We start from the raw sequence: 25,867 nt of genomic DNA on the forward strand, positions 1-25,867 counted from the left end.
GAATAGAAACTAAATAAAAAAAATTAAGTATTAAAAACAAGAAATATATGTTTTGATATGAGCAAAAAAATTAATAATAAATTTTTTCTTGTAATTATTTATTTTGTGAACATTTTCTTATAATAAACATTTTATAATATTTTAAAATTAAATGTAAAAAGTATAGGTAAAATATTTTATTATTTATCTTATAATAAATTTTTATTTGTCATTCAAGTTTTCTTATAATAATTTTTTTATCATTTTACTAATAATTTTCTTATATATTTATTATAAGAAAATTTTCACAAAATAAATAAGTATAAAAAAATTTATTATTAATTTTTTTGTTCATATCAAAATATATATTTCTTGTTTTTAATGCTTAATGTTTTATTTAGTTTCTATTCATATGATTTATTTAATTTAATAAATATAAATAAAAGAGTAGTTGAAAATAAAGGTAATATTGTAAACTTATGCTATTATGGGGGTTTGTGGCCATTATAAAAACAGCAGAAGGAAAAATGATATATGTTGATTACTGTAGGGGGGAGATTGACAATATTCCTATGTGGAAGTGATGTTCATCACTTCAAGGTGAAAAAGCTTTCCGTCTGTCTCTATGCAAAATCTTGATGATTGTATGATATGCCAAAGGCTGTCGCTGCTTATTTTATGCAAAATGTTGTTTATGATAAGACTATGAGATGTGCCAATTTTATTGTGAAAAAACCTATGGTAATTGGACATGAGTGTGCTGTGATCATAGAAGCAGTTGGCAGTGAAGTTAAGTCCCTTGAGGTGGGTGATCGTGTGGCTCTAGAACCTGGTATTAGTTGCGGACACTGCAGTCTCTGCAAAGCTGGTAGCTATAATCTTTGCCCTGAAATGAGATTCTTTGGATCTCCTCCAACCAACGGCTCTCTTGCCCATAAGGTCAATGATCAGATGTCTTCAGCTTCCCAAACTAGAAATTTTTTAATTTCACATGCGGTCTATGTACATAAGAATTGTAAATAACGGAGACATTTTCTTTTTCCTGCAACTAGGTTGTGCATCCAGCAAAGTTATGCTACAAGTTACCTGACAATGTGAGCTTTGGAGGAAGGAGCAATGTGCAAACGTTGGACCTGAAACCAATGTATTGATCTTGAGATGAGGACCGATAGGCCTTGTTACCCTGTTAGCTACTCGAGAATTTGGTGCCCCCAGAATTGTCATCACTGATGTTGATGTTCAGCGTCTATTTATTGCGAGGAATTTTTGCGCGGATAAAACAGTTAAATTCTCAAGAGATATCGAGGTTAATTGTCAGATATAGAAGATTATCACTCTGTTTTCACTTTCCCAATTTTTTCTAGGCCTTGAAGCTGTGCAAAAACATTGGCAGGACGTTGATACAGAAGTGGGGAAGATACAAAATGCAATGGGTTCAGGCATTGATGTGAGCTTTGATTGTGTTGGGTTTGACAAAACCATGTCAACGGCTTTGAATGCCACTTGTCCAGGAGGCAAAGTTTGCCTGATAGGATTAGCCAAGAGCGAGATGACGGTTGCTCTGACGCCGGCGGCTGCAAGGTGATGAGAAATAAAGTAATAAGCTCAACTTTGGTTCATATTACACGGCGACAATTCCATTTTATTTAATCGTTTGCCCAAACGTTTACATGGCCGTTGTATTGTACAGATTAAACATGACCTTGATTGCAGTACATTGTATCTTACAGATTAAACATGACCTTGATTGCAGTACCACCACGAGCACTTGTTTCAAAGGCCTCTTCCACTTCTTTCTGGGAGAAACCAAACCTGTGCGTGACAAGGGGCTTTACATCAATCTTTCCGCTTCTAAGCAACTCCAGACACAGTGGCCAGGTGTTCTTGTAGCGAAACACCCCCACCACATCCACTTCCCTGCGTTCGCAATTATGCTCATAAATTTAAGGGTAAAAGGTTCAGACGGATTTTAGTCCAATTAAAAGCTGAAACGGGTTATTCAGCTTAAGAAGTCATTAAACATATGTTTCGAGAAAAGGAAAGGAAAAACAGTCATTAAACAGAAACAATATACAAGATGGTTTGTGGAGGTTGTTCTTGACATGCCATCGTGTTCTATTGGATAACATACAGCCCAAGCACAAGAATTTGTTTACATTCTTCTTCCAAGTCTATTGATTCTAGAACATTCCAACTTTTATTCAACAACTTTTGTTTACCATTTTACATTTTCTTAAAAATGATGGCTTTATGATCTTTTTGGTAATTGTATTCAATTTTTATTCTCTCATTTTTTTTAAATCCATTTGTTCCCAATCCAATAATGAAATGCCCCTCCCACGAGTTTTGTGTTTTTTTTTTTTTTTTGGCATTTCAGAGACTTAGTGGTCGTTTGCTTTTTTGACTTGACTTAATTGACTTAATTTTAATCAATTAAGTCATTAAATCTATTTGTTTTTTCAACTTAATGAAAAATTTCAGCTATTAAGTCATTAAGTTATTGAACTAATTTTTTTTTACCTTTTTTGCTTAATATAAAAAGTTTTAATGGTACCATTAAAAGGTATTCTCCAAAATATTCATATCTCACTAATTAATTTTCATCATTTCCTGAACAAAATTTAATAATTAGCATTATTACTTATCTCTATATAACTTGTGATAATATATAGTGGTAGATTATTATTATTTTCATCTTTTTATTTTTTTCAAATTAACATTATTTATCTTCATATTTTTTTATGAATATTTTTCATATAAAGACATCATAAACTATAATAAATTAGATTAACATATTTAATATAAAATATTAAAGAGTTGTATTCAACTGAATATGATTTATGTTATAATAATATATTATCTTATTTATATTTTTTGATATGTTTATTATTTGTTTAACATTTATAATTTGTAAGGATATAAATGTAAAAATATTAGTTTTATATTTTTTTTAGGTTTGGAAAATAATTTAAAATTTATTTTTAGCAATTCAGATAAAAAAAACATTTCACTAATTCAAATTTTCTCAGATTTCCAAAAAAAAAAAAAGTGATCTTAAAGTGAATTTGCTGAAACTAACTAGAAACTTAAAGTAAATAGCGTTACTATTTACCCCGAGTTAAACTCCAAAACTAATGCAAACGACGATGTTTCATCTTTTTTTTTTTTTTTTTTGCCTTTCATTCTCCCTAAAATGACGTCGTTTTGGCTTAGTTAAGGCAAAAGCAACGTCGGCCCAAAATTGCTTTCTCTTCCTCTTCGTCTCTCAGCCATTCGCCTTCCATGTCTCTGTAAAACAACTGCTTTATCTTCCCCTTCGTTTCACAGCCGTTCGCGATCCACAACCGGTAGCCACCATAACGCATACCTAGTCATTAGCATCACCATCAGTCCATCACGCCTGGCAGCCACCTTGTTCAAGATTTCCTTTTTGCCTTATCTAAGCCAAATCCAATCACCTAGAAGGAAGATCAAAGCTTAAAGGTTTTGCCAAATCGGTTTTGTTTCTTGAAATCGGTTTTGTCTAAGCCAAATCGATTTTGTCGTTGAAACGAAGATGAAGAGAAAGCAATTAAGGCTGACGTTAGCTAAACAAAACGGCGTCGTTTTAAGGTGAATGAAAAAAAAAAAAGATCAAACAACATCGCTTGAATTAGTTTTGGGGTTTGACCTAGGGTATATAGCATTTTCCTAAAGTAAATAACGGAGTACCCCAAAACAAGAAAAAAAAAAAGAAAAGAAAACCGTAAATCAAGTACCTTACAGCAGCTGGAGTGAGTGGGACAGTCATTTCATGATGACCCATCCCCACGAGGCAAACTTTACCACCTGCACAAGTGGCGCCCAGTGCTGTTGACATGGTTTTGTTAAGGCCTGCACAATCAAAGCTCACATCTATTCCTGTCCCCATGGCTTTCTGTATCTTTTCCACTTCTTCAGCTATATCCTGCAAATTACTCGATGCATAGCGGTTTATTCAAGCAGAAAAAACAAGCGTGAGGAGCACATGAACAATTTTCAAACGAACCAAAGCTCAAGCTCACCTCTACTCTGATAACAAGAATAATGCAGATTAGAGTTGTCAACTTTCAAACAGAAAACAAAAGGTACTGAGAACAAAAATGAACTGAGGAAGTTAGAACAAGGTCTTAATGCAACAGAGTTGGTTGAACAAAACATGTTGTTATGATGATTAAGAGAAAGCCAGAAAGGGAAGGATTGTGAGCATGAAGATTTTGAGATGTCTTTTACTTTTCTAAACTCTTCTGCTGGGCAATGAGCAGTAATATACCTGCAAATTTGTTGAAACTTTAACAATATTATCTGCACCAATTTCCTTTGCAACAGATAAACGATAGTCATCCACATCCACAATGACAATTCTAGGAGCTCCAAAAGCACGAGCTGCTAGCATTGTGACAAGTCCTATGGGCCCTGCACCCATGATAAGCACATTTGTCTCAGGACCGATATTGGCACGGCGGCAAGCATGAACACCAACACTCAAGGGCTCACACATAGCCCCTTCCTCCAGGCTCACATTGTCCGGCAGCTTAAAACATAGGTCTGCAGGATGCACCACCTATTATACACAAGAGATGCATCTTAGTCATTATGTCAAGCAGCCGATCAATTTTGATAGCAGTCAATTTCATTTCAAATAAAAGGAATCAACAATCATTTCCAGATAAAAAATATATGACAAGAGGGAACAGAAGATCAAATGGGAACTACACAATTGACAGTAACCAGTATGTTTTTAGAAGAACAGGTAAAGTGACACCACTATTTATGCAACAGAATTCACAAGGGCATAGATCGTATTGTAGTAATAATCTAAGACAATAAAAAATCTCAAACAGTGAAATTTATAGAATAATAATGTTTGTATAATTATTAGTACAAAATCTGTAAGAGAAAGCAAAAAAAAAAAAAAATTGTCTTACAATGGAATTTTCTTTTATCTTGTAATCAAATTTTTTTGTTCTGTAGTGATGGTATACTTACCATAGTAAGTATATCATTACTGAAATTTATAAGGGCATAAACTGTGTTAAAGTCAGTCTACCATATTTCTCATCTCATAGTCCTCTAGACCTTAGCTAAAAATGTAAATTTTCAATCAACCTGATTAGCCAGAGAACCATGAACTGGCGGAGTTGCAAAAAATTTCATCTCTGGACACAAATTGTATCGACCTCCTTTGCAGTGATCACATCGCCAGCAGCTGATCCCTGGTTCCAGGGCCACACGGTCACCGGGCACCAAAGTCTTCACCTCGCTTCCCACCTTCTCTATGACCCCAGCACACTCATGCCCGATCACCATAGGCTCTTTCACTACAAAATCGGCAAGCCTCAAGGTCTGCAAAAATACACAAACATTCAACATTCAAGTATTATTTTGAATAACATTAAGTGAAAATATTCCGTTATTAACATTTCTCAGCAATTTGACAGAGTAATTGCCAAAATAATAATAATAATTTAAGGGAAGTTGAAGAGGAATTAACAAATATACCTTGAGAAAATGCACATCACTTCCACAAATACCAACGGCTTTCATCCTGACTAAAACATCATATGGTCCTACAGTTTACAAATAACAAACAAAGATGTTAAAACAATCAGTTTGAATTACATTAATTGTGAGTGATAGGTAATTCAATTGTAAGAGGTATGAGATAAGCTGTATTGGAAGATGTGTTTTTATTGTTTTTCAACCAAAGATCTCTTTTTAGATATCTATCAATCTATCAAAAGTTCATATCTTCAACCAATAAACAAATTCCATAACACTTCTAAGATACAAGACTGAAATGAAAGAAAGATCAAAATACCCAGAGAAGGAAGCTCAAAAGGCTGAATCTTGAGGGTGTTGACACCCATAAGCCAAGCTGCCATGTTAACTTCTTCTCCATCTTCCTTTTCTCCTTGCGACATCCCTCCTTTGCCCATATTTGCTTTTCACCCTTCAAAACACAAGTGCACAGCAGAGACTTCACTCTGTACACTATCTGATTCTGGATATTGGATATGATTTGATTCGGTCGCAGGAATATTTAATGACAAGTTTAGCATAACATCAAGTGTTCTTTTTATTTATCCGTGTAGATTATTGATTTCTCATTTCTGTTTTCATCTGACTCATTTTTATTTAAGGATAAATCCAATTACTAATGACAGTTTTAAAAAATTTGTGATAGAGATAATGGTTTCTTTTTTCAACGGGATAACGTGCTTACGTGGAGGGAATTTATCGGTTTCAGAACCGTTTGTTGTTTGTGAATTTTGTTTTTTTCAGAATTTATGGACCCCGAAATCGAAACAGTGCAATAATTGTATCTTCATAAAGGAATCAAAATCAACTTCATGTATGTGAGTGGTGGCTAATTTTGCAAAATGGTATGAAAGAATTGTTTTATCTTTTAAAAAAGGTTAAGAAGGTTAAAGGAAAGAGTTCGGCCTGCAGTTGTCTACAGCAAACACAACTCACGGCTGAACGAAAGTGGTGACTGAAATGTCTTGCAGGGTAATCATCTGTTAACCAGGAAACCTATTGATTGGCTTTCAAATAAGCATACACAAAAGGATGAAAGAAAATATAGCACAGTGCAGACAATAAAGAACAAAAAACTTGAGAAATCTGAATTTTATTTTGTAATAGATAGAAATAAAGTAATATGCTACACTTTGATTCATATTACTCGGCGACAATTCCATTTTATTTCATCTTTTGCCCAAACGTTTACTTTACGTTGTATTTTACAGATTAAACATGACCTTGATTGCAGTACCACCACGAGCACTTGTTTCAAAGGCCTCTTCCACTTCTTTCTGGGAGAAACCAAACCTATGCGTGATAAGGGGCTTTACATCAATCTTTCCGCTTCTAAGGAACTCCAGACACAGTGGCCAGGTGTTCTTGTAGCGAAACACCCCCACCACATCCACCTCCCTGCATTCGCAATTATGTACATAAATTTAAGGATAAAAGGTTCAGATGGATTTTAGTCCAATTAAAAGCTGAAACGGGTTATTCAGCTTAAGAAGTCATTAAACATATGTTTCGAGAAAAGGAAAGAAAAAGTCATTAAACAGAAACAATATACAAGATGGTTTGTGAAAGTTGTTCTTGACATGCCATCATGTTCTATTGGATAACATACAACCCAAGCACAAGAATTTGTTTACATTCTTCTTTCAAGTCCATTGATTCTAGGACATTCCAACTTTTATTCAACAACTTTTGTTTACCATTTTACATGTTCTTAAAAATTATGGTTTTATGCTCTTTCTGGGTATCCTTAATTCTCTCATTTCTTAAATCCATTTGTTCCCAATCCAACAATGAAATGCCCCCGCCCACGAATTTTTGTGTTATTTTTTTATTTGCATTTTAGAGACTTACGAGTCATTTGCTTTTTTGACTTGACTTAATTTACTTAATTTTAATCAATTAACTCATTAAGTTATTAAGCTAATTTTTTAAAGTTTTTTACTTAATTTAAAAAGCCTTAATAAATCATTGAAAGATATTCTCCAAAATATCCCTATTTCATTAATTAATTTTCATTCTTATCTAAATAAAATTTAATAATTAGCATTATCACCCATCTCTATATAACTTGTGATAATATATAGTGGTAGATTATTATTATTTTTATCTTTTTATTTTCTACAAACTAGCATTATTTATTTTCATAATTTTTTATAAATATTTTTCGTATAAAAACATCATAAACTATAATAAAATTGATTAATATATATAATATAGAATATTAAAGAGTTGTATTCGATTGAATATGATTTATGTTATGATAATATATTATTTTCTTTATATTCTTTGAGATGTTTATTATTTGTTTAACATTTATAATTTGTAAGGGAATAAATGTAAAAATATTAGTTTTTACATTTTTCAGGTAAAAAAAAACTTTAAATTTATTTTTATCGATTCAGACAAAAAAAGAAAACAAATATATCATTAAGATTCAAATATTCAGTTATATTAAGAATTCAAACTAATTCAAGTTTATTCAAATTTGAGACAAAAAAATAAACGCCACCTTAAAGTGAATTTGCTGAATCCAATTAGAAACTTAAAACTAAATAACGGAGTAGCCCAAAACAATTAAAAAAAATGAAAAAGAAAACTGTAAATCAAGTACCTTGCAGCAGCCGGAGTGAGTGGGACAGTCATTTCAAGATGACCCATCCCCACGAGGCAAACTTTACCACCTGCACGAGTAGCACTCAGTGCTGTTGACATGGTTTTGTTAAAGCCTGCACAATCAAAGCTCACATCTATTCCTGTCCCCATGGCTTTCTGTATCTTTTCCACTTCTTCAGCTATGTCCTGCAAAATACTCAACTCATAGCGGTTTATTCAAGCAGAAAAAACAAGCGTGAGGAGCACATGAACAATTTTCAAACGAACCAAAGCTCAAGCTCACCTCTACTCTGATAACAAGAATAATGCAGATTAGAGTGGTCAACTTTCAAACAGAGAACAAAAAGGTACTGAGAACAAAAAAGAACTGAGGAAGTTGGAACAAGGTCTTAATGCAACAGAGTTGGTTGAACAGAACATGTTGTTATGATGATTAAGAGAAAGGGAAGGATTGCGAGCATGAAGATTTTGAGATGTCTTTTACTTTTCTAAACTCTTCTGCTGGGCAATGGGCAGTAATATACCTGCAAATTTGTTGAAACTTTAACAATATTATCTGCACCAAGTTCCTTTGCAACAGATAAACGATAGTCATCCACATCCACAATGACAATTCTAGGAGCTCCAAAAGCACGAGCTCCTAGCATTGTGACAAGTCCTATGGGCCCTGCTCCCATGATAAGCACATTTGTCTCAGGACCGATATTGGCACGGCGGCAGGCATGAAGACCAACACTCAAGGGCTCACACATAGCCCCTTCCTCCAGGCTCACATTGTCCGGCAGCTTAAAACATAGGTCTGCAGGATGCACCACCTATTATACACAAGAAAATGCATCTTAGTCATTGTGTCAAGTAGCCGATCAATTTTGATAGCAGCCAATTTTATTTCAAATAAAAGGAATCAACAATCATTGCCAGATAAAAAAATATATGACAAGAGGGACAGAAGATCAAATGGGAACTACACAACTGACAGTAACCAGTATGTTTTTAGAAGAACAGGTAAAGTGACACCACTATTTATGCAACGGAATTCACAAGGGCATAGATCATATTGTAGTAATAATCTAATACACTAAAAAAAATCAAACAGTAAAATTTATAGAATAATAATGTATGTATAAAAGTTAGCACAAAATCAGTAAGAGAAAGAAAAAAAAATTTCTTACAGTGGAATTTTCTTTTATCTTGTAATGAAATTTTTTTGTACTGTAGTGATGGTATACTAACCGTAGTAGAATTCAAAAAAAAAAAAAAAACGTAGTAAGTATATCATTACTGAAATTTATAAGGGCATAAACTGTGTTAAAGTCAGTCTACCATATTTCTCATCTTATAGTCCTCTAGACCTTAGCTCAAAATGTAAATTTTCAATCAACCTGATTAGCCAGGGAACCATGAACGGGCGGAGTTGCAAAAAATTTCATCTCTGGACACAAATTGTATCGACCTCCTTTGCAGTGATCGCATCGCCAGCAGCTGATCCCGGGTTCCAGGGCCACACGGTCACCGGGCACCAAAGTCTTCACCTCGCTTCCCACCTTCTCTATGACCCCAGCACACTCGTGCCCAATCACCATAGGCTCTTTCACAACAAAATCGGCACACCTCAAGGTCTGCAAAAATACACAAACATTCAACATTCAAGTATTATTTTGAATAACATAAAGTGAAAATATTCCATTATTGACATTTCTCAGCAATTTGACAGATTAATTGCCATAATAATAATAATAATTTAAAGGAAGTTGAAGAGGGATAAACAAAAATACCTTGAGATAATGCACATCACTTCCACAAATACCAACGGCTTTCATCCTGACTAAAACATCATATGGTCCTACAGTTTGCAAATAGCAAACAAAGATGTTAAAACAATCAGTTTGAATTACATTAATTGTAATTCAATTGTAAGAGGTATGAGATAAGCTGTATTGGAAGATGTGTTTTTATTGTTTTTCAACCAAAGATCTCTCTTTAGATATCTATCAATCTATCAAAAGTTCATATCTTCAACCAATAAACAAATTCCATAACACTTCTAAGATACAAGACTGAAATGAAAGAAAGATCAAAATACCCAGAGAAGGAAGCTCAAAAGGTTGAATCTTGAGGGTGTTGACACCCATAAGCCAAGCTGCCATGTTAACTTCTTCTCCATCCTTCTTTTCTCCTTGTGACATCCCTCCTTTGCCCATATTTGCTTTTTACCCTTCAAAAACACAAGTGCACAGAAGAGACTTCACTCTGTACACAACATTTTAAGCTACCATTTATTCTGATTCTGGATATGGGATATGATTTGATTCGGCCGCAGGAATAACATCAAGTGTTCTTTGTATTTATCCGTGTAGATGATTGATTTCTGTTTTCATCGGACTAATTTTTATTTAAGTAAAAATCCAATTACTAATGATAGTTTTAAAAAATTTGTGATAGAGATTATGGTTTCTTTTTTCAACAGGATAACGTGCTTACGTGGAGAGAATTTATCGGTTTCAGAACCGTTTGTTGTTTGTTTTTTTTTTTTTTCAGAATTTATGGACCCCAAAATCCAAACTGTGCAATAACTGTATCTTTACAAAGGAATCAAAATCAACTTAATGTACGTGGGTGGTGGCTAATTTTGTAAAATGGTATGAAAGAATGGTTTTATCTTTTAAAAAAGGTTAAAAGAAAGAGTTTGGTTATGATGAAATTATTTTGCAATTGAGTGTTTTTTATAACTATATGATTAAAAAATTATAATATATTTTTATTATTTATTATTTTATATGTACGATTATAATTAGTGTTTTATTTTAGAGTAATTTCATACAGTGGCGGATCTAGAAAAATAATTTACTAGGGGCTAAATTAGATAATAGTAAAATATAAAAAAATTAAAATTTTGAATATATAAAATATTTGCTAATACATTTATAATTAGTCTCTACGTATTTTTATATTTTAAAAATATTATATAATAGACTCATTATCAATATTATTAAATTTATTATTTCCTATATAAACAGCCAAACTATCACTTATCACATCCGATTCCAAAAATGATTCTTCATGAGTTTTATTATTAAAAACGTTCGTTTTACTATTATTATATAAATTGGAAGAATTAACCATATTTTTTAGATTAAAAAATATTTTGGGTGGTGGGCTATCATTATTTTTAATTAAAATATAAGTTTTTATATTTCTTAAAAGTCAAAGTTTAAATTTTATGGGAGTTTATATTTTATAATGATTATTTTAATAAATTTAATGAGGACTAATTAAAAAATTAAAATATTTTTTCTTTTATTTTTAAATTTTTTTTTGGCTTTCTTTTAATGGATATGGTCATATGAAATAATATTTTAAAATTCATATAATTTAAATAAATTAATAATGGGAGGGAAGGGAATACCCGTACAAAAAGGTCACTATAATAATTAAGAAGGAATTAAGAAGTACGTTAGGCAAGCACGAGGGAAATGAGAGAGGAAAAAAAAAAAAAAGGAGGCAATTTTAACTAGGATAATACGAGACACAATAACACTGTGTAAAAAGAAGACAAGAGGAGAAGAAAAAAAGGGAAACATTGAAATGGCTGAAGCAATCAGAGATGACGAAGGAGACAAGAATCAGAACATGGCTGCTTGGCTGCTTGGAATCAAAACTCTGAAAATTCAGCCATATCATTTGCCTACCCTAGGTATTATATTTTAATCTTCTTCTCGTTATTCTATACGCACAACTGTGAATTTAATCAGATCACTTGTCATGCCGTGCCATGCCCCAAAAATAAAAAAAATTGTGTAATTTTTAGGTCCTCAAGATGTGAAAGTACGAATTAAGGCTCTTGGAATATGTGGAAGTGATGTTCATCACTTCAAGGTGAAAAAGCTTTCTGTCTGTCTCTATGCAAAATCTTGATGATTGTATGATATGCCAAAGGCTGTCACTGCTTATTGTATGCAAAATGTTGTTTATGATCAGACTATGAGATGTGCCAATTTTATTGTGAAAAAACCTATGGTAATTGGACATGAGTGTGCTGGGATCATAGAAGAAGTTGGCAGTGAAGTTAAGTCCCTTGAGGTGGGTGATCGTGTGGCTCTAGAACCTGGTATTAGTTGCGGACACTGCAGTCTCTGCAAAGCTGGTAGCTATAATCTTTGCCCTGAAATGAGATTCTTTGGATCTCCTCCAACCAACGGCTCTCTTGCCCATAAGGTCAATGATCAGATGTTTTCAGCTCCCCAAACTAGAATTTTTTTAATTTCACATGCGGTATATGTACATAAGAATTGTAAATAACGGAGACATTTTCTTTTTCCTGCAACTAGGTTGTGCATCCAGCAAAGTTATGTTACAAGTTACCTGACAATGTGAGCTTGGAGGAAGGAGCAATGTGTGAACCCTTAAGTGTTGGTGTCCATGCCTGTCGCCGTGCAAATGTTGGACCTGAAACCAATGTAATGATCATGGGATCAGGACCGATAGGCCTTGTTACCCTGTTAGCTGCTCGAGCATTTGGTGCCCCCAGAATTATCATCACTGATGTTGATGTTCAGCGTCTATCTATTGCAAGGAATCTTGGCGCGGATGAAACAGCTAAAGTCTCAACAGATATCGAGGTTAATTGTCAGATGTAGATGATTATCAATCTGTTTTCACTTTCCAAAGTTTTTCTAGACTTTGAAGCTGTGCAAAAACATTGGCAGGATGTTGATACAGATGTGGGGAAGATACAAAATGCAATGGGTTCAGGCATTGATGTGAGCTTTGATTGTGTTGGGTTTGACAAAACCATGTCAACGGCTTTGAATGCCACTCGTCCAGGAGGCAAAGTTTGCCTGATAGGATTAGCCAAGACCGAGATGACTGTTGCTCTGACGCCGGCAGCTGCAAGGTGATGAGATATATAATTCACCCTCATTTTTCAACGTTTGAAATATAAATTTGGGAAATTTCTGATAAAGGGTTTTGTTGGTTGACAGGGAAGTGGATGTAATTGGCATATTTCGGTATAGGAGCACATGGCCACTCTGCATTGAGTTTCTGAGAAGCGGCAAGATTGATGTTAAGCCATTGATAACCCACAGGTTTGGCTTCACACAGAAAGAAATAGAAGATGCTTTTGAAATTAGTGCTCAAGGTGGAAATGCCATCAAGGTTATGTTTAATCTGTGAAAAGTGAAGGGGGAAAACTGATATTATGTGTTGTGTCAAAGTATATATGTTGATATACCATCTTGATTAACGAGAATCCGTGTCTGCAAGAAATTAAGAAACAATTCTGTCCCAACTTGAGCTCCTCAGTTTTGTCAAAAAAAAGGAAAAAAAAAAATTGACAGTCTCTAGGCACTAGGGAGAAAAACACATAGCAAAGTGCTGAAGATAGAGCATACAAGACGCACAAAGTATATGCCATATCACTCTGCTAACAATTTTTTCTTCCAGAATGCATCAATATGCTGCCTATTTACTTTTAATAACTTGATTCCAATAAAAAATAAATAAATACATTATCATTAGCCTCTCTGTAAGATCTTCTGAAAAAAATATTTTGACAGACACAGAAGGCTCGCACATCCAAGAGCAGAATAGTATAAATTTAAGATGCTTAACCAAGTAAAAGTTTTCACTCTGCAGTTCATATGAAACAATTGTACATTCGAAGGTCTCTGCCAAGAGCATTATGATATCATATACTTGCTGCGGTATGCATATCTTATAGGAAAGGCTCCCTCTATACACTTGCAAAGATGTTCTACAGCTTCACTCGCATTTACATTCAAACTGATCTGAACTAGACCTAATTAAGATAGTTATTCTCCTCCAAAGCAGGACCTAGCAATGGACAGTTGCCTCAAACTTCATGTCACTCAACTGTTCTATTTGTCATCCATGCACAAAACTTACACCCAATTATGTCTCGTGCAAAAGTATGCTTTAAAGAAAGCATGCCATTGGAATACTTTGCTTCATTATTACTTGAAGAACAGCTCATATCCTCCGAACTTATAAGACAGTGTCTTGCCGTTGGCCAGTTCTCCTGCTCATCATAGCTATATAAGCGCCAGAGAAAATGTAATGAACTTTGTCATCCATGCACAAAAATTACACCCAATTATGTCTCATGCAAAAGTATCCTTTGAAGAAAGTATGCAATTGGAATACTTTTGCTTAATTCTTACTTGAAGAACAGCTCACATCCTCCGAACTTATAAGGCAGTGTCTTGCGGTTGGCCAGTTCTCCTGCTCATCATAGCTATATAATCCCCAGAGAAAACGTAATGAACTTTTTTTTCATAGCACTCCAAGCAATGGAATTTTCTCCTGATACAATTCTAGAGTTGATTTAGCACATCACTAGAGCTCTAATCAATACTGAAACCACTCTAGCTTCAGGCTTAGATGAGCACCTCAAACATAATTTAGCACATCACTAGAGCTCTAATCAATACTGAAACCACTCTAGCTTCAGGCTTAGATGAGCACCTCAAACATAATTTATTGTCTCAAGGACTCTGATACTAAACGTTCAAATTGTCATAAAAAAAAAGGAAATTCTGAGTACAACTTTGGATCAGAGCTACAATTACAATTATCTCAATTATCTTTGAGCCAATATCAAATTGGTTGAGGTGCAGGTACAGCTCATTTCTCTTTCTCCAGGGATATTACCCAGGCACTAACTACACTGATCTACAGTAGTCCATTGTAATTAGTTGCAGCTCTCAATTGATTCCTCTTTACTTTAGATTACATGTGGTTCCATAGAATTAATGGAACTCCAACCAGATGGCTTATACACATCACTCTCCACCATTAATTCTCTAACTCTATTAGCATCACCCCATTTATCTGAACCTGCATAAGTATTAGATAAGAGAATATAATTCCCACTGTTAGAAGGATCCAATTCGAGAAGCTTGCCAGTAGCAATCTCAGCTAGGACCAAGTTCCCATGAAGTTTAGAAGCACTCAGCAGTATTCTCCATACTACAACATCTGGGGCTATTGGCATTGCCTTCATGAACTCATAAGCTTTCTCTACATTGCCAGAGCGGCTCAAAAGATCAACAACACAACCGTAGTGTTTCATCTCTGGTGTTAGTCCATAAACTTTTTCCATACTTTCAAAATATTGCAATCCCTCATCTATCAATCCGGCATGAGTACAAGCTAGTAAAATGCCAACAAAGCTTCCATGAGTTGGCCGAACACCTTCTCTCAACATCTGCATAAATAGCTCAAGTGCATAATCCGCAAAACCATTCACTGCAAGGCCTGAGATAATTGAAGTCCAGGAAACAGAATCCTTCTTTTCCATCTCATGAAACACAACTAGTGCATTCTCAACCACCCCACACTTGCAGTACATGTCAATAAGCGAATTCCCCAAATAAAGATCACATTTTGTACCATGCCTTTTTATATAGTCGTGAATTGCTTTTCCCATGTCCAGTGACCCAATATGGGCACATGCTGAAAGCACGGTTGCCAAAGTGATTTCATCTGGTTTCACCTTAGCTAACATCATTTCACGAAAAAGCTTCACCGCCTCAACAAATTGGTTACCTCGAGAGTACCCTGTGATCAAAGAAGTCCAAGAAATCACATCCCTTCTGGGCATCTCATCAAAAAGCTTCTGCGCCTCAATCAAACGCCCAACTTTTGCATACCCAATGATCAAAGCATTCCAGGAAACTATATTTTTGTCAAGCATTTGATTAAAAGCCTCTTGTGCCAAATCCACCAAACCACGCCGTCCATACACATCTATCAAAGTGTTCCCCAAGTAAACATCAAATTCAATATTGTTTTCTTCAATATATTTAACCATAGAATCCGCAATATCCCACCTGCCCAAACTACTACAAGCTAAAATAACTTTCACCATTGTCACCGCATCAGCCTTTACATTAACTTCTTGCATAGAATTAAACAAAGCCAATACCTCTTCAAACCTTTTGCACTGACTATAACCACAAATTAGAGAATTCCAAGAAACCAAATCTCTATTAGTCATTATATCAAACAGTTTCCGCGCCAACCCCAAACGACCACAAGAGGCATACAAGTGAATCAAAGCATTTGAAACAAAGAGATACGATCCAAATCCAAGCTTCAAAATATGAGCATGAACCTTTTGGCCATGAAAAACATCCTTAACACGAGCACAAGCCTTGAATACAAAAATAAAGGTCAAATTGTCACCAGTAAATCCTTGATGATACATATTATTGTACATGTCAATGGCTTCATTTGGTTGGTCACTTTGTGACAAACCTTGGATCATATGGTTAAACACCAACAATGTGGGTCGTTCAAGTTGGTTGAAAACAAGATGGGCTTTGTCCAAATAAGAGGGAGATAAAGCGTATGACTTGATTACATTAGATATTGAAGATGGGTCCGTGTGGAGGTGGGTTCTAATAAGATTTGCGTGAAGCTCTTTAATGGAGTTGAGGGAGATTGGTTTCGTGCTTACTCGCTTTGGTTTTTGGGTCGTTGAAGAGGTAGTCAAATGGCGGGTAATGGATCTTGCGAGTTTCATGAAGAGCAGTGCTGGTTACGGAAGAATTGAAGTTGGTTTGAGAGAGGGGTTAGTGTTCGTTAAAAGTTGCACACCTTTCCCTAAAATGCCCCAACAGGGAAATGAAATGACTTGCACCACCAAAAAATAAATCAAAGAAATTAAGTCCAATCGTCACCAATAATCAATCGGTAGATTCTCAATGCTGCTGCTGCTGCTGTAAAATCTGAGAGTTTCAGGATGAGAGATGGAAATTGAGGATGTCACGATTAACACTCTGCTTGTGACAATATATCATCAATGGTTAGCCACAAAAGCAATGAAAGTTGGTCAATCCATTCTGCTCCACGGACTAAATCTGGTCGAACCACCCATAGGAATGGTCCTTCGCTATTGGGTAGCCCTTAAGCTCTCTCTAAGAATGACACTGCACCAATGCTTTCCAAACTTACACAAATTACCAATTTATGCACATGTGGCAGTTTGGCTAACCAGGAAGTGGATTCGTCTCATGACAATGAATTATCTGGGAAGAATTTGTGAAATTTCCTTCCTCAAGATTTGACAACAACTTAGCCAACCAATCCCGAATTGTACCACGCGCTTCACACTGAAGTTGCTTTGAAATATAATGATTGAAAAGCCTCTGGAATAGAGAATGCTTGCAAGCTGAAGCACGGGTCTCTATGTGACCCTGCAATGGCAGTGGGAAGAGTATCAGCCGTCTTTGCTTCTTTTGTTGTATATGCAACTTTCTTTAGTTCTCCATTGAATCTTTCTGCTTCCTGCTTTCTGTTTAATTTCTCACCATGAGTTAATCATCAACTGTGAATGGAACATTGTGATGCTTCTGCTTTAAATTTTTTATTGGTGAATGAAAACTTGATTTCAATGAGCAAGACATTTATAATCAACTAAATTCCTCCATGAAGAACGGGGAATTAAACAACAACAGCATTACAAATGAACCCAGATAGTAAATCAGCTTAGAAGTACAACTTTTGAAGTACAGTTAAGACAACCAAGGCTCACAAACTCCAACAAAGATATAAAATTCAGAATTCGGACACTGTTAATGCAAGAAAAGGCCAAAGAGTACAACTCACTATCTAAATCAGCTTTTAGATAGAGTGGTGAAAATATTGGAAAATCTAGAATGACAAAATGTAACTAATCAAGCTTTCCAGAGATTGATATGAAGAACCACCTTGAATTAGACAAAGGTTGAGTTTTTCCTTCAAAATCATAATTCTGACTCTTATTTCCTGCCCCTCAGCCTCCGTCATTACTCTTCTGATTGTCCTTTCAACCTCCCCTCTCTCCAGCTTCCTTTCCAAATGCAAACCAACTTTCCAAACATCACTAACATATCTTGCATTCACCATTTGGTCACCAAAACAAGGCTGGCATATCATGGGGACACCTTCACATATACTTTCCAATGTCGAATTCCAGCCACAATGTGTCCAAAATCCTCCAGTGGCAGGATGAGCTAGCACTTCTTGCTGCGGGGCCCATTTCACCATATGTCCTCTTCCATCTAGCGTTTCTAGGAACCCTTGTGGCAATGGTTCAATCCATTCTGCTCCACGGACTAATCCTGGCCGTACCACCCACAGGAATGGCACCTTGCTGTTGGCTAGGCCCCAAGCTACTTCTAAAAATTCGGTCTCGTTAATTGCAGCAATGCTTCCAAAACTTACATAAATTACAGATTTTGGTGTTTGTTTATCTAACCAGGAAATTGAGGTTTGGTCATGTGCAAGTAAGCTACTTGAAGAAGCTGAAAAGAACTTGTGAAATGGGCCTATCGGGAACATTGGAATGGGGAAGTCCTGATGAAATTTGGTTAGAGAAGCAAGTTCAAGATCCTGAAGTGAGTTCCATATGCATCCCGAGGAGACCTTCATCTGATTGGTTGCTTCTGTTACCAATCGATGAAGTGTCTCTCGGTAACAGGTTTCAACTACAGGAATGTCTTTCACTCTTAGAGGTGGAAGTTCTGGCACTGGTGCTTCCGATTGAGAATCTGAACATTGAAGAACAAAAATAGTAAAAGAAGATCATTTTAATATCAAGTACCATTTGCACTGATCATTACTCATTACTATAATGAATTACTGTCATAATAACTAAATTATGAAATGTACTAAGAATTCCAATCATCCTAAGGGGAGATTTCTCCAGGGCAAGATTCGATAATCAGACAGTACCTACAAATAAAATTATCACTGATACTAGTAGCAAGAACTAATTTGATCGCACCTCGTATTGGGAAGTAACCCTTTTGGCTTAGAACTGGAAAGGCGGAAAAAACAAGAAATGAAGAGACGCTATTAGTCCTTAACACAATCCTGGAGAGCTTTAGGCTTTCAGCAACAGCCTGAGTGAAGTACCAAGTAGCATCCGTGATTAAGCAAGCAATAGGCTCCTTTTCCTCCTCCTCAACATTTGACAACAACTTAGCCAAGCAATTCCGAAATGGCACAACACACTGAACATTAAGTAGTGAAAGAAGAGCCACTAAATCCGCGGTAGAGGCTTCAGTTTCTGACAAGCTGTCTTCGATTGAACAGAAGGTGAAGTGAGGGTAGTTTGAGGGATTCGGGGAGTTGAAGTTGGTGTGGATTATGGTGATTGAAAAGCCTTTTGAATAGAGAATGTTTGCAAGCTGAAGCATTGGGTTTATGTGGCCTTGTAAAGGCAGTGGGAAGAGTATCAGTCTTCTTCCTTTCTTTTGATGAATGTGAGAATCTCCAAGTACATCCATTGAATCTTTCTTCTTTTGGCTTGCTATGTTGTGTTTAATGAAAGATTCAAATGACTCTGCTTTCTATATTAAATTTGCATTGAGCAACATTAACCGAAGGCCTTAATGCATCTTTTGCCGCAATATCAAAGTAATGCTGGGCCCATAAAGTAATGATATACAATCCCACCGTGACTAAGATATATTGCTGACTTTTAAAACGTAGAATTATTTAATCAATTACAATATATTTAATTTATTTATTATTAGTTTATAAAACAATAAATTCGAATGCTGACCACCACAATCCACCACCAATAATATTATTTTAGCATTCTTTGACATCAATTTTGGTACCAATGGAGTCTTTATCATTGGAATTACTCGATAGCATATGTAATAGCAGAATCAAAGCTTTTGCTCACTCGTTGTATAGATCCGATCCGCTGACAAGGATTCTAATAGCACTAGAATTGAAGTTTAAAAAAAATTATCAAAATATGAATGCCCGAAGCAATTTGCAATGGTTCACGGTGATCGTTGGTGAATAATTTTATTTATATTTATAAATTTAAATAATAAATATAAACTATAAAATTTTTAAGATATTTATAATTATAAAAAATTAATTTAATATAAATAATATTATATATAATAATGTACGATATAATACCAAACATTACAAAACTTTATATTATATTACATTATAATAAAATATAGTATATCAAAAACACCTAAAATGTACAAGGAATCCAACAAATGCCACCTTTTAAGAGACGGTCGCAATTCGCATGATCTATATAATATACAAACTCACCTTCATAAATTATTGAGCCGACAAATGGAATCTCTTGGTGTTAAGAAAACTGAGTCTCATGCACAAAGATCAATAAAACAGGGCAAACTCTATCTTACATGCATGTAAGATACATGCCTCTCACATGAATAGTGTATATGTGGGACCCACACACTATTCATGTGAGAGACATGTATCTTACATGCATGTAAGATAGGGGATCCCATAAAACAGTTCACTATCAAATATAATTTCGTAAATTTATTTTATATTCTATAATGTTCTATAAATAATGCCGACATTATGAATCAACCAGAAGGCTCGTGACAATATTGCACAATGACATCACCCACTAAATTTTGTTTTGAGATTACAGATCCAATCTTGTCTTTACACCATAACACTAGCACACCAAGTAGGTCAAAAATTAAATGCATATAAAAAGAAAGAGGTGCTTACTTTTTTGAGTTTGTATGACCCTATCTAGGGGTGGGCATGGGTTGGTTTGGGTTGGATTTTAAGTCAACCCAAACCAAACCATAAAAATTTGGATCCAACCCAAACCAACCCAAATATTTTTAACCCAAACCAAACCAAACCATTTGAGTTTGGTTTGGGTTTGGTTTGAATTTTATTATCAAAATAATTTTTATTTTAATAAAATTTAATTATATCAAAATTATAATAATTATTAATTGTTATTAATTATTAAATTGATATTAAAATATAAAAAATATAGTGGATAAAAATTATAAATTTTACAATAACTTAATCCTTAAATTAAAGAATATTAGAAAATCAAAATAAAGTTTAATCACAAAAATTATTATTTCTCAATAAATAAGAACGTACACTTTAATAATAAACTTTCACAAACATGACATTAACAATCTAATAATAAATTTTGCCACTTTGTTATTTATTTAATTATGCAATATTTGTTTTTATTTATCGTTTTGGTTGTTTTGCGTTATGTTGTCTACTTATATGTTTAATTTTAGGGAGATTGCCAGTTTCCCCCCTACAGTAATCAACATATATTATTTTTCCCCCTTCTGCTTTTATAATGGCCAAAAACTCCTCTAATAATATAAGTTTACAATATTACCCTTATTTTCAACTACTCTTTTATTTATATTTATTCTAAATTAAATAAATCACATGAATAGAAACTAAATAAAAAATAAAGTATTAAAAATAAGAAATATTTGTTTTGATATGAACAAAAAAATTAATAATAAAATTTTTTTATACTTATTTATTTTTTGAAAATTTTCTTATAATAAATATATAAGAAAATTATTAGTCAAATGATAAAAAAAATTATTATAAGAAAACTTGATTGACAAATAAAAATTTATTATAAGATAAATAATAAAATATTTTACCTATACTTTTTACATTTAATTTTAAAATATTACAAAATATTTATTATAAGAAAATGTTCACAAAATAAATAATTACAAGAAAAAATTTTATTATTAATTTTTTTACTCATATCAAAATATATATTTCTTGTTTTAATACTTAATATGGGCATTACATTCAATTATTAACCAAAAATTAGCCGACATCTAGCATATCGGACCCAATCCAAGCCGAGTTATTATTGATCATTAGTAGAGTCTCCTGCTCTTTCTATGATGATCTTTCCATGTGGGAGGAATTATTTTTGTAAATAAGAAAAAAAAATTATGTTATTTACAACAATATTTATTTAATTTAAATTTATTTTTACTGTTATTTTCATTTTCTAACTGTTGACAATTGATCACGCCGTAAAAAATTTAATGGTGATCTTTCACTTATTTGTGTTAATTTATTTTGTTTTCATTTATTTCATTTGAAAATTTAAGTGTTGGGGTTTTATCCATAACCCATGGGTAAACCATACCCAAACCATAATGAAATGGTTTTTTACATAAAACCCACATCTAACCCATTTTAATGATTTACCCAACCCAAACCATTTAATTTGATTTGAGTTTGGATAAACCCATGGATTGTGTCATAGAACCTCTTTTAGACTTGCATAAAGCAATACATGCATAAAAAAAGGATGTAAAAAAGTAATGTAAAATAGTGGCAACCCAATCACTTAGAAAGGATATGCATGAATTAGATAATAATCATAATCATAATATATTATTAGATGGGGCACAAAGGCAGAGCACCGACGCATTGGCGTTGCCCATTAGACAAGACAAGCAGAGAACCATGTGGCAGCCATAAAACTGAAGTAATAATTTGATTTGCTGCTCCTGTTTTAGTTAGCTTTTCGGCGGTGTTATCAGCTTATAGGCCCAATGGGCTTATCTCGCCCTCTTATAAGAATCCAAACTTTAGCCCAACTATTGAATGAGTGACGTTACGTTACCCATGCAGAATTGCAGATGTCTAATCTAAAGTTTCTGACTCATTTTTTCTCCTCCACTAATAATCATATCAAAGGAAAAGGTCGGATAGAAAATTATGGGTTTTTTTTGGGGAACTCCACAGCTCCACTAGAAGAGAGGGTACGTAGTTTGAAGATTTTGGAGAGTTGAAGCTGGTATTGAATTACAGAGGCTGAGAAGCCTCTGGAATAGAGAATGCTTGCAAGCTGAAGCATGGACTCTTATGCGAAGAGTATCACTCTTATTCCGTTCTTATTGTTGCGTATGTGACTCTATTTGATTCTCCATTGAATCTTTCTGCTTCCTGCTTTCTGTTTAATTTCTCACTTATACTGTTGTTCATTAGCCGTACACACGTACAATGAGTTAATTAAATATTTTATTGGTGAACGAAACTTTAGTTTAACGAGCAACAATAATTAATAATCTAATAAATTGCTAAATGAAATATAATGCATTCCTTCACATGAAGAAGGGGAAATTAAACAACGAGAGCAACACAAACCAACTCACGTCTTTATTCAGCTCACAAATACAAATCCGACTTTTGATTTCCTGTAAGGATCAGAAATATCCAACAAATGCACAAACTTCGGACACTGTTAATGCAAGAAGACTAGAAGAGAGTGCAGGTCACTATCTTATCAGCTTTTTCTTCAACACCCCACAATTATTGCAAAAAAAAAAAAATCCCCTTAAACAATATAAACTTGGCCTTGCTACGGATTTTGGATAAGTCCTTCAAGTTTCACTCCTTGGGTTGGGGAACGCTGATCACATAAATATTCAGAAAGATCTCATTGAATACGGCCGGGACATGCCATGTTTTAATTTTCATACTGCCCTTATTAGAAAGATAGATGTAAGTATTGGAAAATCTAGTATGACAAAATGTAACTAATCAAGTTTTCTAGAGATTGATATGAAGAACTGCCTTGCTTTGTACAAAGATCCAGTTTTTCCTTCAGAATCTCAGCTCTGTTCCTCATTTCCCGCCCCTCGGCATCCACCATTACTCTTCTAATTGCCCTTTCAACCTCCCCTCTCTCCAGCTTCCTTTCCAAATGCAAACCAACTTTCCAAACATCACTAACATATCTTGCAATCACCATTTGCTCACCATGACAAGGCTGGCATATCATGGGGACACCTTCACACATACTTTCCAACGTCGAATTCCAGCCACAATGTGTCCAAAATGCTCCGGTGGCAGGATGAGCTAGCACTTCTTGCTGGGGAGCCCATTTCACTATATGCCCTCTTCCGTCTAACATTTCCAAGAACCCTCGTGGTAATAGCTCAATCCATTCTGCTCCGCGGACTAGTCCTGGCCGTACCACCCACAAGAATGGCACCTTGCTGTTGGCTAGGCCCCAAGCTACTTCCAAAAATTTGGTCTCATCAATGGCAGCAATGCTTCCAAAACTTACATAAATTACAGATTTTGGTGCCTGTTTGTCTAACCTAGAAATGCAGATTCGGTCTTGTGACAATAAGCTACTTGCAGAAGCTGGATAGTACTTGTGAAACGGGCCTATAGGGAACGATGGAATGGGGAACTCCCGGTGAAATTTAGCAAGAGAATCTTGTTCAAGTTCCTGAACTGAATTCCATATGCATCCTGAGGAAGCCTTCATCTGATTGATTGCTTCTGCTGCAAATTGATGCAGTGTCTCTTGATAAAGCGTTTCAATGACAGGAATGTCTTTCATTCTTAGAGGCGGAAGCTCTGGCACTGGGGCTTCCAAATCATGAGAATCTGAACAATGAAGAACAAAAATAATTAAAAAAAGAAGATAATTTAGATACCAAGTGCAGTGATCATTAGTCATTACTATTATGAATTGGTGTCCTTCAGATTTTATTTAACTACTTTTTATGTAACAAGAATCTGAATCATCCTCAGGGAAGATCTGTCGAGGGCAAATATTTAATAATCAAACAATGCCTACTGAAAAAATTATCAATGAAACACACTAGAAGCAAGAAGTTATTGAATTGCACCTTGTATGGGAAAGTAACCCTTTTGGCTTAGAACTGGTAAGGCAGCATAAACAAGAGAGGAAGAGACACTGAGACTCCTTAACACAATCCTGGGGAGCTTTAGGCTTTCAGCAACATCATGAGTGAAGAACCAACTAGCATCTGTGATTAAGCAAGCAATAGGCTCTTCTTCCTTCTCCTCAGCATTTGACAGCAACTTGGCCAAGCAATCCTGAAATGGCGCAGCACACTTAACATGCAGTACTGAAATAAGGGCCACAAAATCCGTGGTAGAGGCTTCAGTTTCTGACAAGCCGTCTTGGATTGAACAGAAGGTGAAGTGAGGGTAGTTTGAGGGATTCGGGGAGTTGAATTTGGTGTGGATTATGGTGATTGAAAAGCCTTTTGAATAGAGAATGTTTGCAAGCTGAAGCATTGGGTTTATGTGGCCTTGAAAAGGCAGCGGAAAGAGTATCAATCTTCTTCCTTTCTTTTGTTGCATGTGAGACTCTCCGAGGTTCTCCATTGAATCTTGTTTTTGGCTTTGCTCTGTTGTGTCAGAGATTATGACGATTCCACGCTTTATATATATATGGAAACTTGGATGGTACAGGTGATTTCTGGCTAATTCTGAAATAAATAAATAAATAGATAAACAAAAACCAAATCCTCTTGAATGTACGAGGGAACCAACAAAAGCCGCTGCCAAAAAAACTGTTACTCTAGACTCTAGAGTATGCAGTGTGACTCTGGAGAGGTGCTCGCGTGTTACTGTTAAGTGATGCCAACGTACCTCTTCTAGACTTTGCATTCAATGCAGCAGAATTCAGACAGATTAGCTTTCAAAGGAACCGGAACGAATTAACGAATCAAAAAGGGCACAAGCAAAGCAAGCAAGCAACGACGTAACCATGTTGCAAACGTAAAGGTCTGATGGAACTTGGGAGTCGCAAATTTGATTTTGTCGTGCTCGTTCTAGAGCTTTTCGTCGATAGTATCAGCCTTGACTTGAAGTTATTTATACTCCCACGTCGTGTGCGTAAGTACTACCCTTTCTTCATTTTCTTAAAATGCGGTTTTCTTATGGAAACTTGGATGGTACAGGTGATTTCTGGCTAATTCTGAAATAAATAAATTTGATTTTGTCGTGCTCGTTCTAGAGCTTTTCGTCGATAGTATCAGCCTTGACTTGAAGTTATATATACTCCCACGTCGTGTGCGTAAGTACTACCCTTTCTTCATTTTCTTAAAATGCGGTTTTCTTA

The 25,867-nt window shown here is 34.9% G+C and overlaps 6 protein-coding genes and 1 long non-coding RNA gene across 11 annotated transcripts; 2 read left to right on the plus strand and 5 right to left on the minus strand.

The window, feature by feature from the left end:
- The first annotated feature begins 491 nt into the window (after positions 1 to 491).
- Positions 492 to 13,402, plus strand: LOC102614781 (L-idonate 5-dehydrogenase-like). 3 transcript variants are annotated; one of them, XM_052433456.1, is made up of 6 exons: positions 11,642 to 11,845; positions 11,960 to 12,027; positions 12,130 to 12,366; positions 12,480 to 12,770; positions 12,858 to 13,045; positions 13,134 to 13,402. In XM_052433456.1, exons 1-6 carry the CDS (start codon positions 11,737 to 11,739, stop codon positions 13,324 to 13,326), a joined length of 1,086 nt encoding a protein of 361 aa, XP_052289416.1. In that variant the 5' UTR covers positions 11,642 to 11,736; the 3' UTR covers positions 13,327 to 13,402. The 3 variants fall into 3 exon arrangements, with proteins under 3 accessions (XP_052289417.1, XP_052289418.1, XP_052289416.1); XM_052433457.1 differs by lacking the exons at positions 11,642 to 11,845; positions 11,960 to 12,027 and adding an exon at positions 492 to 579; XM_052433458.1 differs by lacking the exons at positions 11,642 to 11,845; positions 11,960 to 12,027; positions 12,130 to 12,366 and adding an exon at positions 602 to 918.
- Positions 1,601 to 6,140, minus strand: LOC102613420 (sorbitol dehydrogenase). Of its 3 annotated transcripts, none has more exons than XM_006490240.3 (6): positions 5,819 to 6,138; positions 5,500 to 5,567; positions 5,107 to 5,343; positions 4,271 to 4,561; positions 3,738 to 3,925; positions 1,601 to 1,896 (listed from the first exon to the last, which is right to left on the minus strand). In XM_006490240.3, exons 1-6 carry the CDS (start codon positions 5,934 to 5,936, stop codon positions 1,704 to 1,706), a joined length of 1,095 nt encoding a protein of 364 aa, XP_006490303.1. In that variant the 5' UTR covers positions 5,937 to 6,138; the 3' UTR covers positions 1,601 to 1,703. The 3 variants fall into 3 exon arrangements, with proteins under 3 accessions (XP_006490303.1, XP_006490304.1, XP_006490305.1); XM_006490241.4 differs by lacking the exon at positions 1,601 to 1,896 and adding an exon at positions 2,968 to 3,346 and having other exon boundaries at positions 5,819 to 6,140; XM_006490242.4 differs by lacking the exon at positions 1,601 to 1,896 and adding an exon at positions 3,288 to 3,437.
- LOC127899727 (uncharacterized) lies at positions 3,967 to 8,724 on the plus strand. Its single transcript, XR_008051674.1, has 2 exons — positions 3,967 to 4,124; positions 8,538 to 8,724. It is a non-coding gene; the product is annotated as an uncharacterized LOC127899727 (long non-coding RNA).
- LOC107174866 (sorbitol dehydrogenase) lies at positions 6,616 to 10,549 on the minus strand. Its single transcript, XM_052433454.1, has 6 exons — positions 10,235 to 10,549; positions 9,927 to 9,994; positions 9,534 to 9,770; positions 8,676 to 8,966; positions 8,150 to 8,337; positions 6,616 to 6,936 (listed from the first exon to the last, which is right to left on the minus strand). Exons 1-6 carry the CDS (start codon positions 10,350 to 10,352, stop codon positions 6,744 to 6,746), a joined length of 1,095 nt encoding a protein of 364 aa, XP_052289414.1. The 5' UTR covers positions 10,353 to 10,549; the 3' UTR covers positions 6,616 to 6,743.
- A 1,265-nt stretch (positions 13,403 to 14,667) lies between the features above and the next one.
- On the minus strand, positions 14,668 to 17,294 carry LOC102616376 (putative pentatricopeptide repeat-containing protein At3g15930). Its single transcript, XM_025093960.2, has one exon. It carries the CDS (start codon positions 16,697 to 16,699, stop codon positions 14,897 to 14,899), a length of 1,803 nt encoding a protein of 600 aa, XP_024949728.2. The 5' UTR covers positions 16,700 to 17,294; the 3' UTR covers positions 14,668 to 14,896.
- Positions 17,295 to 17,364: 70 nt separating this feature from the next.
- On the minus strand, positions 17,365 to 19,697 carry LOC102617558 (UDP-glycosyltransferase 76B1-like). The gene is made up of 2 exons (XM_052433453.1): positions 18,944 to 19,697; positions 17,365 to 18,707 (listed from the first exon to the last, which is right to left on the minus strand). The coding sequence occupies exons 1-2, from the start codon at positions 19,446 to 19,448 to the stop codon at positions 17,830 to 17,832; spliced, it is 1,383 nt and encodes a 460-aa protein (XP_052289413.1). The 5' UTR covers positions 19,449 to 19,697; the 3' UTR covers positions 17,365 to 17,829.
- Positions 19,698 to 23,115: 3,418 nt separating this feature from the next.
- On the minus strand, positions 23,116 to 25,530 carry LOC102606711 (UDP-glycosyltransferase 76B1-like). Its single transcript, XM_006490237.4, has 2 exons — positions 24,624 to 25,530; positions 23,116 to 24,378 (listed from the first exon to the last, which is right to left on the minus strand). Exons 1-2 carry the CDS (start codon positions 25,411 to 25,413, stop codon positions 23,498 to 23,500), a joined length of 1,671 nt encoding a protein of 556 aa, XP_006490300.3. The 5' UTR covers positions 25,414 to 25,530; the 3' UTR covers positions 23,116 to 23,497.
- Positions 25,531 to 25,867: the final 337 nt, after the last annotated feature.

Source organism: Citrus sinensis, chromosome 9 (genome assembly GCF_022201045.2).
Source record: "Citrus sinensis cultivar Valencia sweet orange chromosome 9, DVS_A1.0, whole genome shotgun sequence".
Taxonomy (NCBI): Eukaryota; Viridiplantae; Streptophyta; class Magnoliopsida; order Sapindales; family Rutaceae; genus Citrus; species Citrus sinensis.

Excerpts from the sequence above, each read along its gene's own strand:
- LOC107174866 (XM_052433454.1), bottom strand. The coding sequence starts at position 10,352 with ATGGGCAAAGGAGGGATGTCACAAGGAGAAAAGAAGGATGGAGAAGAA. Across the intron at positions 9,771-9,926 it reads GTGATGTGCATTATCTCAAG|ACCTTGAGGTGTGCCGATTT; the intron begins GTATTTTTGTTT and ends GTATTTTTGCAG. Across the intron at positions 8,338-8,675 it reads AAGTTTCAACAAATTTGCAG|GACATAGCTGAAGAAGTGGA; the intron begins GTATATTACTGC and ends AGTATTTTGCAG.
- LOC102606711 (XM_006490237.4), bottom strand. The coding sequence starts at position 25,413 with ATGCAAAGTCTAGAAGAGGTACGTTGGCATCACTTAACAGTAACACGC. Across the intron at positions 24,379-24,623 it reads GGGTTACTTTCCCATACAAG|ATTCTCATGATTTGGAAGCC; the intron begins GTGCAATTCAAT and ends TTCATTGTTCAG.
- LOC102616376 (XM_025093960.2), bottom strand. The coding sequence starts at position 16,699 with ATGAAACTCGCAAGATCCATTACCCGCCATTTGACTACCTCTTCAACG.
- LOC102617558 (XM_052433453.1), bottom strand. The coding sequence starts at position 19,448 with ATGGATGTACTTGGAGATTCTCACATTCATCAAAAGAAAGGAAGAAGA. Across the intron at positions 18,708-18,943 it reads GGGTTACTTCCCAATACGAG|ATTCTCAATCGGAAGCACCA; the intron begins GTGCGATCAAAT and ends TTCAATGTTCAG.
- LOC102613420 (XM_006490240.3), bottom strand. The coding sequence starts at position 5,936 with ATGGGCAAAGGAGGGATGTCGCAAGGAGAAAAGGAAGATGGAGAAGAA. Across the intron at positions 5,568-5,818 it reads TTTTGAGCTTCCTTCTCTGG|GACCATATGATGTTTTAGTC; the intron begins GTATTTTGATCT and ends TGTAAACTGTAG. Across the intron at positions 4,562-5,106 it reads ATGGTTCTCTGGCTAATCAG|GTGGTGCATCCTGCAGACCT; the intron begins GTTGATTGAAAA and ends TGTGTATAATAG.
- LOC102614781 (XM_052433456.1), top strand. The coding sequence starts at position 11,737 with ATGGCTGAAGCAATCAGAGATGACGAAGGAGACAAGAATCAGAACATG. Across the intron at positions 12,771-12,857 it reads AAGTCTCAACAGATATCGAG|GATGTTGATACAGATGTGGG; the intron begins GTTAATTGTCAG and ends AAACATTGGCAG. Across the intron at positions 13,046-13,133 it reads CTGACGCCGGCAGCTGCAAG|GGAAGTGGATGTAATTGGCA; the intron begins GTGATGAGATAT and ends GTTGGTTGACAG.